At 40.4% G+C, this 14,146-nt stretch overlaps 1 protein-coding gene across 2 annotated transcripts in view; it reads left to right on the top strand.

Annotated features, from left to right (window-relative positions):
* Kiaa1328 (KIAA1328 ortholog) overlaps nt 1–14,146 on the top strand; it is a 288,560-nt gene that overhangs the window by 29,159 nt on the left and 245,255 nt on the right. For both annotated transcript variants that reach the window (XM_021214774.2, XM_021214775.2), the window contains exon 5: nt 9,136–9,251. In XM_021214774.2, the coding sequence (XP_021070433.1) occupies nt 9,136–9,251 (116 nt within the window). The remainder of the gene's footprint in view (nt 1–9,135; nt 9,252–14,146) is intronic.

The following is a 14,146-nucleotide window of genomic DNA, read 5'->3' on the forward strand; positions in this document are numbered from 1 at the left end:
CCAAGCCTTAGTACTGCTCTCGGGCGCACTCCCCTCCTCGGGTGAGGAAAGGCGCTGGATGCCAGGCGGACACCCCTCCCCTCCTCGGTCGGGGAGGCAAGGTGTTGGGTGCTGGATCAGCCTGCGGACAGCTGCCAGGCGAACACCCCTCCTGGGCAGGANAGGCGCAGGTCGATCGGGTCCAGATGTGGGTCCCTCCTCTCGTAACTGAGTTTTTTGAATTATAACATGTGAGAAATAAATATTCTCGTTAATGCTTTAGAAGTTAATATCTTTATTCCTACCGTATTAAATTGATTATAAAATAATTATTGATAATTCAGTGTATGTTATAATTAAGCCTTTGTTAAAGATATTCTTATCATCTTATACTCAAATTTTTAAAAGTTTTAAAGTATTTGAATAATCTAAGACAACAAAGATATTTAGATATGCTTCAGTAATATATGCTAGCTTTTACAGAGGTCAAACTGTTACATCTTTATTTACTCTCTAGTATATTTTACTCTATAATTTAAATCTACTGGAAATTGTCCCAATATTAAAATGATCTGTTTTTAAAACTAAAACTTACTATTTTTTAATTTTTATTTTATGTGCATTGGTGTTTTGTGACATGTATGTCTGTATCAAGGTGTTGGGTTCCCTGGAACTGGAGTTACAGGCAGTTGTGAGCTGCCATGTGGGTGCTGGGAATGGAACCCAGGTCCTCTGGAAGAGCAGCTAGTGCTCTTTAACTGCTGAGCCATCTCTCTAGACACATTAAAACTGTATATTAAGTGGGAAAAATTAAAACTATTTCCTCTCCTTTCTCATTCTATACACATTTTTATACATTTTCTACTAAAAGGATGTAGTGAACAAGATCAGGAATTTATAACTGATATAGTTGTATTAGTGAAACTGCATCCCTTAATTATAGTTTAACAGGAGATATAACAACAGAAACTGAGGAAATTCAAAAAAATCATCAGATCCTACTACAAAACCTCTCTATATTCAACAATACTGGAAAATCTAGATGAAATAGACAACTTTTCTGTACAGGTACTAAATACCTAAGTTAAATCAGGTTCAGATTAAACCATCTAATCAGTTCCATAACCCCTAAAGTAATAGAAGCAGCCATTAAAAGTTTCCCAACCCCCTCCCCAAAAAACAAAAACAAAACCAAACCAACCAAACAAAAAACCACTCAGGAACAAATGGGTTTAGTGGAATTCTGTCAGACTTTCAAAGAAGACCTAATACCAACACTCTTGAAACTATTCCACAAAATAGAAGCAGGAGGAACACTACCCAATTCATTCTATGAAGCCACAGTTATACTACATATTCTCCCTGGAGATGGAATGGTTTCTGTCTAATCAGGAACTTGTCACAATTTCCTTTCATAGAGTACTTCATAAAAGATTTTTTTCCTACTTCTATCATGTTTAATATTCAAAATAGATTTTAAAATCTGTTAGAGTGCATATTAGTTTTAGCTTCAGAAGACATCATGTATATTTAAGAGGCATTTTTAACTATTATAAATTGTTGACTTAAGAAAGTCAATACTGAGTTGTTTATTTTAAAATAAATTTTACTAGTTAATAAAAAAAGAAAAATATAGCTTAACAATTTTATTTCCTTAAAATTGCTTATCTGTCTATCCATCCATCTGTCCACCCACCCACCCATCTGACGTTCTGATTCAGGGACTCACTGTGTTGTCACTTATCACATCCTTTTAGTGTTCTCCTATCAGTGACAGTATTTCAGTCCTTCTTGCCCTTGTCATTTTTAAAGAGTAGCAATCACATATTTTGTATATTTTTATCAATATCAACTTGTCAATTTTCTCTTAGATTCAAGTTCTACATTTATAGCAAGAATATGAAAGAAGTGATGTGCCTTTCACTGAACATGGCTCAGGTGGAGATTTACTGCTCCAGGTTTCTCCATTGTGAAGTGGGTTTCCTTTTTATAATTAGTAAATGTTATAGTTCTATGGGATCAATCAAAGGGTAGTTAATGTTTTGTTATTAAACTTGTTCTAGCTTGGGAAATGGAAAAGAAATGTTAGAAAAATAAGTGCAAAACTAGTAGGTAAGCACATGTAATTACATTATTAAGTCTAATGACTTAAGGGATGTTGTTCCTCCTTTTACAATGATAAAAATGTGGAACAGACTGAATTAGACATGACATTGGAGCAGAGCTAAGAGTGAAGCGTAACCAACTAGCGCAAGACCAAAGGAGACCTGTGCTGTAAGGGAAAGGCAGCAGTAAGCACTGGAGTACCTGGACTACCTGGGTTTTAGCTAAAGTATGCGGGACATTGCTGAAGTCCAAATGTGGACAGGTAAGAGTGGGATCCCCTGGGATAGCAAATACAGGGGAAGCTTTTGTTCATAGCTCTATTGCGCAAGGAATTGATTTTCTTGGTGCAGTGTTGAAGGGAACACTTGGCGTAAGGAGGTTCTCTATCTTTGTTTGGTAAAACAAAACACATTTTCAGCAAAAGGATATATAATTCTTAAAAACCCATCTGACTTGGGGGGAGGGAGGCACAAAACTGAAATGGAGGGAAGAGTCCCCAGAGTGTAGAAGAAAGACGAGAATACTTCACAGGCCCCGGCTGGTACAGACTGCTTAGTATAAGCATAATCGCAGTAACAACCAAAAGAAAACTGTCATAACCCAGCCCAACTATCAAGTGACGAGTAAATGTAGAGACTCATCAGGCTTGGAAAGCATCAAGCTGAATATGAAACAGACTTTGAGAAGAAGCATCTGGTCTACCTGAAGAGAAGTTTTGTTTAGAGGAATTTGGTGCCTATGGTGCACTGAGGACCAAAAAAAGCAACAGCAAATCTTGAGGCAGGCTATTCATAAAATCAGTAGAATCTGAGCCAAGGAAAGGTCTGCGTAGTTCTGAGCATTGGAATATATTCATTTTCTTTGTTGAAGTACCCAAGATATTCAGACATCAGTAAACTATGATATGCAGGTGAAAGGAAAACTATGAGGCAGTAAGAGAAGCCAGTGCGGTTAGGATGCACATGCTGCTGAACAAGCTGATGAGGAATTTAAAGCAATTGATTAGCACAGTTAAAATGTGTTCTCTCTGGGTGCCCAGTGTATTATAACAAAATATGTCATCTTAAAATGCGAATGAATTTCTTGGAGACTTTGCTGTCTGAAGATATTTTGAGCCCAAACATTAATCTCTTGACATATCTTCTTTGTTTATATTGAGATAAAATCTTTAATTTTCCTAAAACTTCAACAAAAGTTTAAAATTTTCCTTTATCTATAAAACATGTTTTTCATGGTGTTATTCAGAATTTAAAATACACTCATAAGAAATTTTTTTAAAACTTCAGCCCTTCCCTCTCTTCCTCCCTCTCTTTCGGCATCTTTCCTTCCCACCCCACTCCTCTGTGTGTGTGTGTGTGTGTGTGTGTGTGTGTGTGTGTGTGTGTAAAGGCTAACAATCTTCTTTTTGGAGACAGAGTTTCTCTGTGTAGCCCTGACTGTCCTGGAACTCACTCTATAGACCAGGCTGTCCTCAAACTCAGAAATACACCTGCCTCTGCCTCCCGAGTGCTGGGATTAAAGGCATGAGCCACCACTGCCCAGCTTGCTAACAATCTTTGTATTCACAAAGTCTTGGTCCTTGTAGCTTAATGGTCTTTGGTAAGTTAACCTTTCTCTCCTGGCAGTTTACAATAAGCATCAAGAAGAAGCAAGCTAATACCTTCAACATTTACTTGGCCCCTGGCTTCAATAACAATTAGCAACAGTAAGCAGGTCTCTTTGTGACCTAATCTTAGGTGTGATACTTCTGATTTAACCCTAATCGTAACAACAGAACATTGCTTATGTTTGGTTTTATTGTGGAATGTCTTCTTTTTTCTATTGTGATTGAAAGTTTTGCTTGGTGCAGTGGTCTGGGCTGGGTCTAGAACATGAGTACCAGGGTAGAAGGATTACTGGGTTATATTTAAAGAATGGAATTTATTATGAGAACATTTTAAAAATACATTTCAGTGTATTTAATGTAGATCCTTTAATGTTTCTTAATGTTTGTCTAAGGCTGGCCCCTTGGTATCAGATAACTTATTGCTCCTGCTTCCTTCTTGGGTCCATTTACTTGAGTATGTTTTTTCCTCCTTTTACTCTGAGGTGATTCTATTCTTGATGGTAAGGTGCGTTTCTTGGATGCAGCAGAAGGATGGATCCTGGTTTTGATCTTGTCTTTTATTGAAGAATTGAGACCCGTTATATTGAGAATTATCAAAGAGCAGTATTTATTGATTTCCATTATTTTGTTCTGTTGAATGCCCCCCCCCCTAATTTGCTTGTTTGTTCTTTTTTCTTGTTTTTTCTTGGGTGTGGTTAACCTTTTCAGGTTGAAGTTTTCCTTCTAGTACCTTCTGTAGTGCTATTTGTATGTGTGTATTACTTAGACATTTACAAATTGCTTATGTTTGGTTTTATTGTGGAATGTCTTCTTTTTTCTATTGTGATTGAAAGGTTTGCTTGGTGCAGTGGTCTGGGCTGGCACCTGTGGTCTCTTCTTAAAATTTGTAGAACATCTGTCCAGGCTCTTCTAGCTTTTAGAGTCTCCATTGAGAAGTCAGGAGCTATTCTAACAGGTCTGCCTTTATATGTTACTTGGTGTTTTTCCCTTACAGCTTTTTAATATTCTTTCCCTGTTTTGTATTTTTAATGTTTTGATTATTATATAATATGGGAATTTCTTTTATGGTTCTTATATGGACTGTGTTCATTGATGTTCTATATACATTGATAAGCAACCCCTTCTTTAGGTTAGAGAAATTTCTTTTATGATCTTGTTGAAAATATTTTCTGTATCTGTAGCATGGGTTTTCCCTCCTTCCTTTATTCTTGTTATTTGAAGATTGAGTCTTTTCACAATGTCCCAGATTTCCTGCATAATCTGTGCTTGGATTATTTAAGATTTAACATTTTTTTTTACTGAAATATCCATTTCTTCTACCTTATTTTCCATGTCTGAGACTCTCTCTTTATTGTCTTGCACTCTATTTTTTGGTGAGGCTTGTTTCTGAGTTTTTGTTTGACTTTTCTAAAGTTTTCATTTTTAGTTTAGTCTCTGTTTGGATTTCTTTAGTGATTCTATTTCTACCTTCATGTCTTAAAGTGTTTCATCATTTCATTCCACTGTTTGTTTTTGTTTTCGTAGACTTCATTACAGGGTTTGTTAATGCTCTCCTTATGGTTATTGAGATATTCATAATTCCTGTTTTGAAGTCCTTGTCTTTTACTTCAGTTACATTGCATTTCTCTGGGACTATTGTCATAGAATTACTGGGTTCTTTTTGGTAGAGGCGTATGGTCTTGGTTGTTGATGTTTGCTTTTGCACTAGAGTGTAGGCATCTGGGGTTAGGATGATTGAGGTGTTTCCAAGTATTTGGCTTAGTTAGAGTTACTGTTACTATTATGATGAAACACCACAACAAAAGCAATCTGGAGAGGAGAGGGTTTATTTGGCTTATACTTCCACATCATTGTTCATCATTGAAGGAAGTCAGGACAAGAACTCAAACAGGGGAGGAACTTGAAAGCAGAAGCTGATGCAGAAGCCACAGAGAAGTGCTACTTGTTGGCTTGCTCATCATGGCTTGCTCAGCCTGCTTTCTTATAGGATCCCAAGACCTTCTTACAGAAGCTCAGGGAAGGCACTACCCACAATGGACTGAGCCCTCTGGCATCAATCACTTATTAAGGAAATGCCCTATAGCTGGATCTTATGGAAGCATTTTTGCAATTGCGGTTTCCTCCTTTCTGATAACGCTGGTCAAGTTTACATAATACTAACTAGCACAGGGTTGATATCAGTTTTTTGTCTTTGATGGATGGGTGTTCCTTTCCTTAGTTCTTCTTGCCTTCTCTTGATCTTAGTAAAGTGTAGTGGCTGTGCGTTGCCTGGTAGATTGTACTACTGCAAGTCAGTAGGTAGCATAGAGGTAGAGATGTGGGCTAGGTGAAAATGCTGAGAATGGCTTCAGGAAAGAGCAAAGGGGATCCTATCCTCACCAAGAGGTGGGGTCCTAGGGAGTTGGAGGTTCCTATTAAATTGTAGAGAGGTAGAGGATAACCTGGAAAGATAGGGATGAAAAGTCTAGTGGGATCCTGAGTCTGAACTAAGAATTGGTATTGACATGTGAGGATGTGTACCTGTAAGCAAGTTGTTAATGGACTGAAGGTAAAAATGGAGAGATTATAATGGAGAACAGGAAGGATGGTGTAAATCATCTGCCTGAGTCCCTGCCTGGTGTGGTCACTGGTAGTCTCAGAAAGTATTTCTAGGGCCTGACCCAAAGGGATGGGAATGAGTTAGGGGAGGGGGGGTGTCCCTAGGAAGGAGGAAAGCGGGGTCCTTACCAATGTTCTTGGTGTCTCCAAGGAACGGAGGTAGGGTGGATAGACCGGCCCTTTCAAGCAGGCCATTGCAGGGCTGGAGGTGAGACTGTAATTCCAGATTGTAAGAGAGCACAAGAGGAGAGTGAAAATTGTCTACTAGAGTCTAGATCTGGTGTGACGACCAAGGGTTCCAGGTACCAAGTGCTTCTAGATATTGGTGTCTGACACAAAGGAATGGGAATGGGCTAGAATGCAAAGCAAGGAGTGAGTCCACAGGAAGGGGAAAGCCTGGTCTACCACTTGTTTGAGTCCCCAGGGAACAGTAATAGTGTCTCACGTGCATTCGTGTCAATATGACTAGCATGTTTAAGCCCTAATCTTACCCTCTTTTATCCCCACCCTATGTGACAGAGCACCAAGAATACCAGTCATAGTCAAAGCCATATATCCCTCTGGAAAATATTAGTCATATTAAAATACTAACGCATGCGACTGTGAAAGGGTGTTTTCATCACCGACGTTATGGTCATTAGTAATATTATTAATGATTAATAGTAATAATACTGTTATTATTTATACAGTCTAGTAAATGCCCCTTTCCGGCCCACCCTCCAACAGTTCCTCATCTCATTCTTCTTCCCCTGACTCCAAGAGGATGTCTCCACACCCTCATACCCCACCAGACCTCCTCCCTCCCTGAGGCCTTAAGTCTTTTGAGAGTTATGTGCTTCTTCTCTCACTGAGGCCAGACCAAGCAGTCCTCTGTTGTATATGTGTCGGGGGCCTCATATCAGCTGGCATATGCTACCTGGTTGGTGACTCAGGGTCTAAGAGATCTCAGGGGTCCAGGTCAGTTGAGACTGCTGGTTTTCCTATGGAGTCGCCCTCCTCCTCCCCTTCTTCCAGCCTTTCCTTAATTCAATCACAGGAGTCCTCAGCTTCTGACCATTGGTTGGGTGTCAGTCTCTGCATCTGGCTCTTTCAGCTGCTTGTTGGGCCTTTCGGAGGGGTGCCATGCTATCTAGGCTCCTGTCTGTAAGCACACCATAGCATCAGTAATAGTGTCAGGCCTTAGAATCTCCCCTTGAGCTAGATCCCGATTTGGGCCTGTCACTGGACCTCCTTTCCCTCAGTCTCTTCTCCATTTTTGTCTCTGCAGTTCTTTTCGACAGGGACAGTTCTGAGTCAGGGTTTTTGAACGTGGAATGACAACCCCATCCCTCCACTTGATGCCCTGTCTTTCTACTGGAGGTGGACTGTACAAGGTCCCTCTACCCACTGTTGGGTATTTCATCTAAGGTCCCTCCAAGTCCTGAGCATCTCTCACCTTCCAGGTCTCTGGTACATTCTAAAGTGTTTCCCTACTGCCTACCTCCCAAGGTTGCCTGTTTCCATTCTTTCTGCTGGTCCTCGGGGCTTCACTCCTGATCCCCCACACCTCCTTGCCAAGTACCTGATCATATGCCCCCTTCCCCCCTCCCTGTACTCTCTCCCACCCAGGTCCATCCCTTACTCTGTTCCACACCCCCACACACACCCTGCTCCTGTGATTGCTTTCTTTTCCCAAGTGGGATTGAAGCATCCTCACTTGGGCCTTTTGCCTTGTTAACCTTCTTGAGTTCTGTGGATTGTTTTTGTTAAAGTTTTTCTAAATCTTTGTTTAATTTAGTTTTTTAATTTTTTGTTCTTTATATACATTAAATCATGACTGCAGTTTTCTGTACCTCTACTACTCCCATTTCTCCCTGTCCCCCAGATCCATTCTTCCTCTGTTTCCCCAAGGAAACTCTTAGAAGAGAAAACATTTTATTGGGACTTAGCTTGCAGTTTCAGAGGTTTAGTCCCTTATCATCCTGGTGGAAGCATGGCAGCACACATGACACTGGAGCAGAGCTGAGAGCTGCACCCTGACAGGCACAGAGAAAGGCGCTTGGCCTCAAAGCCCACTCCTGCCCCCACCCCCAGTGTGCACTTCCTCCAGAAAGGCCACACTGGTTCCAGCAATGCCACACCTCCTAATCCTTCTTAGATAGTGTCATTCCCTGATTGCTAAACATTCCAATATATAAGTCTGTGGGGGCATTCTTATTCGAAGTACCACAGAAGGCTTTTGATATTAAAACATAAGATTATCTTACAGAGGAATGTAAACTATGCAATAATATTTAAAGTAAAATATAAGGTTTCAAGAGAAATTCATTCACTTTGGTACGATTGCTAGTCCTATTACTCAGTTCTTTTCATGTTAAGTAAGAGGAGAGTGTATGGGCATTTTGAGGAGGTCATCGGAAGGGTCACTAATTGAGGATGGTGGTAAATATTCATGTGTAAGCTATTGCTTTCCTTCCCAAGAATGAATAAGCCAGAACTGGGCATGCACTTCTCGAAGTTTCCATCCTTCTGCTGTCAGGCCAGCTGCTCCCTTCACTAGATTACCCTTTGTCGACTGCACTACTGTCTAGATGAGATGGAGGCTGGGAGCTTTGATTGTTTTTTTGTGCTCTGACATTGCTTCAATGAAAAATGTAGACTAGGATTCCTGATGTTTTCTTTACATACCTTTTAAAATTTGGAGCATAGATGTTGCAAATTTGAGGAAACTAAAACCACAGAACCTCCCTAAGAATCCTGTGTGCCTTTGTGGAAATGTAGTTTAGATGAGCTGCAACTTTAGGCATGTGGCTTTATTCTGATGGACTTTTTTTTTTCTCCATTTTGGGGGGGATATTTCTTTTTAGAGTAAGTGAAGAAAAGGAGGTAACAGAGGAACGGCTGAAAACTGAGCAGGAATCCTTTGAGAAGAAGATCCGGCAGTTAGAAGAACAGAATGAACTGATCATCAAAGAAAGGGAAGATATCCTTTTGAAATTTTCTTTTATTTTATGTCCAGCAGATTTGACTCTTGTATGAAGAAAGTTTAAAAACCAGAGAAATATTTGTTATACTTTATTTTTTAAACTTAATTTATTTTTTACACTCCATATTCCATTCCCCACCCCACCCCCATCCACCCTCCGTCTATTCCATATCCCGTACCTCTTCCCCACACCCCTGACTCCACGAAGATGACCCCACCCACAACCTCCCACCACACCTGACCTCTAAACTCCCTGGGAGAGGCCTCCTGTCTCTTGAGGGTTAGTTGCATCATCTCTGAATGAACACAGACCCCAAAGTCCTCTACTGTATGTGTTGGGGGCCTCATATCAGCTGGTGTGTGCTGTCTGTTTTGGTGGTCCAGTGTTTGAGAGATCTCGGGAATCCAGATTAATTGAGACTGCTGGTCCTCCTACAGGATTACCCTTCTCCTCAGCTTCTTTCAGCCTTCCCTAGTTCAAGAACAGGGGTCAGCAGCTTCTGTCCATTGGTTGGGTGCGGATATCTGCATCTGACTCTTTCAGCTGCTTGTTGTTTCAGAGGGCAGTCATGATAGGTTCCTTTTTGTGAGCACTCCATAGCCTCAGTAATAGTGTCAGGTCTTGGGACCTCCCCTTGAGCTGGATCCCACTTTGGGCCTGTTGCCAGACCTTCTTTTCCTCAGGTTCCTCTCCATTTCCATTCCTGTAATTCTTTCAGACAGGAAGAATTATGGGTCAGAGATGTGACTGTGGGATGGCAACCCCATCCTTTACTTGATACCCTGACTTCCTGCTGGAGGTAGGTTCTATAAGTTCCCTCTCCCTACTGTTGGGCATTTCATCGAAGGTCCCTTCTTTTGATTCCTGAGAGTCTCTTACCTTGCAGGTCTCTGGTGCATTCTGGAGGGTTCCCCCAAGCTCCTATTTCCTGAGGTTGCATGTTCCCATTCTTTCTGCTGGTCCTCAGGGCTTCGGTCCTTTTCCCTCACCCAGTATCAGATCAGGTTCCCCTCTCCCCCTAACCCCAACCCCCATCCACTTTTCCTCCCAGGTCCCTCCCTCCCTCCCCATTTGTGATTGCTTTCTTCACTCTGCCCAGTGGGACTAAGGCATCCTCACTTGGGCACTTGTACATATGCATGTGCTACCATTTCTAGGCAGTTAGAAAGACATTTAGTAGCATGTGCTATTGCTTCCTTTGTCTTTGATAAGGCCACCCAGCTTCTCTGCTGCTGTTACTATGCTGATTTGTCAACTAAAACCTATGATAAGAAATCTAGGCATTACCATAAGATATTGGGTCTTATTAAATCCCGCCCTACTTCTGTAATAGAGTCTTTTGTTTTGTTTTGTTTTGCTTTTTGTTTTTTTATTTTTTCGAACCAGGGTTTCTCTGTGTAGCCCTGGCTGTCCTGGAACTCACTTTGTAGACCAGGCTGGCCTGGAAATCAGAAATCAGCCTGCCTCTGCCTCCCAAGTGCTGGGATTAAAGGCGCGTGCCACCACCGCCCAACCTGTGATGGAGTCTTAACCTCCGTATTTAGATTTCTTCCAAGGTAAGGCTTAAACAGTTCAAAGGTATCCTGCTCTGTTATAAACACTAGAGTGCAAGAGAAAAATCAAGAAGTTATAACACCAGCCTTATGTAGGTGTTGTAGTTGATGTTATATTAGTGTAAAACCAACAATGTCATAGAGCAGAAAGCTTTGCAATTTAGAGTTAGAAAGGTATGTGTATGTGTGTGTTTGCATATGCATGTGTGCATGTACATAGTGCATTGTTGAAAATAAAGTAAAAACATTTTTTAAGATTTACTTTTTGTTTAAGTCATGTGTATCTGCAGCATGGCTTTGTATGAGGACAGGGCCCATGGAGAACAGAGAAAGGATCCCTTGGAGCTGGAGTTATAGCTGTTTTGTAGCCACCCCAAATGGTGCTAAGTGCCTCTGAAAGAGCACTAAGTACCCCTATGTGAGTCTCCTTGGTCTCGATGATGAGGGCGATCAAGGGAGAGGGGGAGGATTGGAAGCCCTGTGAGTATACACTCTGAATGATCATACTGGGACCAGCGATCAGGAGATCAGGAGGCAGATCAACTTTACTTAGGGTGATTCAAGGCTTATAAAGTAGGGACATCTAGGATGGGCGAAGGGCATTAGTTGAGGGTTTAAGGTATCAAAAAATGCCTAATTAGCATGTAGAAGCCCATTAGGAATCTATGGTGCTAGCTAAGCAGGTTCTTATCAGGAGAAAGGAAATTGATCTTATAATCTAATTGAGGCTGTGTGACATTCCTAGGGTAGAGGAATATGTGGGGGCTTAGAATTCCCCAGACAAAGTCAGAGAAGCAGAAACCCTGCCAATGAAGGGAGTTTTCCATATTGAGCTGATCCCAGAGGCTATCTAAGTCATGGTGGACTTGGACCTTAATGACCAGAGGTTTTCCATACTCCTAACTACTGTATCATTTCTGTAGTCCCTATAGAAACATATTTAAGTGTAAAAGTTTTTACTTAGAAGGACATGTGAATTAAAAAACCATATTTATGGACTTTCTTTTGGATAGGTAGAATTACATAATGATATAGATGGAAGAGAGAAACAGCTAAACAGAGAAGGGTGGATCTGCCAGCAAAACCAGTGTGTGAATGCTTGAAAGAACCATTGTCCTTATTGCCTATACATTACTAACTTGATGGTTAGTATTTCAAAGATCCTGCAAGTAGACATGGTCTTGCATTGAGAATAATCATGTATTTTTTAAAAAAATTTAGAAAAGTCTGATCTTAATGATATATTAACTAGCTTAAAAATCACAAAACCATAACTTTAAAAAATGAGTTCTAAACTTCTATTTTTCAAATAGAAAATTAATGCAGTTTGAATTTTTACTTTTGATTGCAGATTATACGGATAATATGCCATATTAGTAAAAAAAAAATTAGCTTCTTTCTGCTCTCTCCCTCTCTCTGATTCTGACTCTGTTACTCTCTTTCTTTGTGTCTTTTTCTCTGTGTTTCTGTCTGTCTGTCTCTGCTTCTTTCTGTCTGACTCTCTCGCTCTGACACTCTGTCCCTCCACTATAGTGTCTAGATCATCCTGGGCCTCTTCTGGCCGGGTTGAGCTTCATTATTCTAAGAATGTCAGCCCTCAAGTCAGAGACCATGTTCTTGCTTTCCAAGTAAGAGAAATGCTATATACTGAAAATTCACAATATACTTTGACAAGCTAGTACATTACAAAAATAGTAGTTTAGAAATTGAATGAAAATTATATTTAAATAGTCTGTTTTTCACATAAGAACTTGAAAGAGATGACCTCTGTCATGGTTTGGGGGCTTAAAGTTATCAGTGTTGACTACTTTACAATTCTAGCTTCTAATGACTATTCCAGTTCAAAGGAACACATTTCCTGCCTGTCTCTATACCAATACCATGCTGTTTTTGTCATTATTGCTCTGTAATACACCTTGAGGTCAATGATGGTTATTCCCCCAGAAGTTCTTTTATTGTTGAGAATAGTTTTGATATCCTGGGTTTTTTGTTATTCCAAATGAATTTGCAAATTGCTCTTTCTAACTCTATGAAGATTTGATTTGGAATTTTGATGGGGATTGCATTGAATCTGTAGATTGCTTTCGGCAAGATGGACATTTTTACTATATTAATCCTGCCAATCCATGAGCATGGGAGATCTTTCCATCTTCTGAGATCTTCGATTTCTTTCGTCAGAGACTTGAAGTTCTTGTCATACAGATCTTTCACTTGCTTGGTTAGAATAATACCAAGGGATGTAATATTATTTGTGACTATTGTGAAGGGTGTCCTTTCCGTTATTTCTTAGCCTGTTTATCCTTTGAGTAGAGGAAGGCTACTGATTGGTTTGAGTTAATTTTATATCCAGCCACTTTGCTGAAGTTGTTTATCAGGTTTGGGAGTTCTCTAGTGGAATTTTTGGGGTCACTTAAGTGTAAGTTCATATCATCTGCAAATAGTGATATTTTGACTTCTTCCTTTCCTATTTGTATCCCTTTGGCCTCCTTTTGTTGTCTAATTGCTCTAGCTATAACTTTAAGTGGACCCAGCAATAGCACTCCTGGGCATATACCCAGAAGATGCTCCAACATGTAATAAGGACACATGCCACACTATGTTCATCGAATCCTTGTTTATAGTAACCAGAAGCTGGAAAGAACCCAGATGTCCCTCAACAGAGGACTGGATACAGAAAATGTGGTACATTTACACAATGGAGTACTACGTAGATATTAAAAACAATGAATTTATGAAATTCTTAGGCAAATGGATGAATCTGGACGATAATTATCCTAAGTGAGGTAACCCAATCACAAAAGAACACACATGGAATGCAATCACTGATAAGTGGATATTAGCCCCAAAGCTCCACATAACCAAAATACAATTCACAGACCACATGAAGCTCAGGAAGAAGTAAGACCAAAGTGTGGGTGCTTCAGTTCTTCTTAGAAGGAAAACAAAATACTCACAGGAGCAAATATCAAGGTAAATTATAGAGCAGAGACTGAAGGAAAGGCTATCCAGAGACTGTCCCACCTTGCAATTCATCCCATATACAGTTACCAAACCCAAACACTATTTTGGATGCCAAGAAGTGCATGCTGAAAGGAACCTGATATAACTGTCTCCTGAGAGGCCCTGCCAGAGCCTTACACATACAGAGGCAGACGTTCACATCCAACCATTGGACTAAGTGTGGGGTCTTCAATAGAGGAGTTAGAGAAAGTACTGAAGGAGTTGAAGGAGTTTGCAACCCCATAGGAAGAACAACAACATCAACCATCCAGAACCCCCCCCCCTCCCAGGGACTAAACCACCAAGCAAAGAATACACATGGCTCCAGCCGTAAATCT

This window comes from Mus pahari, chromosome 15, assembly GCF_900095145.1.
Source record: "Mus pahari chromosome 15, PAHARI_EIJ_v1.1, whole genome shotgun sequence".
Classification (NCBI taxonomy): domain Eukaryota; kingdom Metazoa; phylum Chordata; class Mammalia; order Rodentia; family Muridae; genus Mus; species Mus pahari.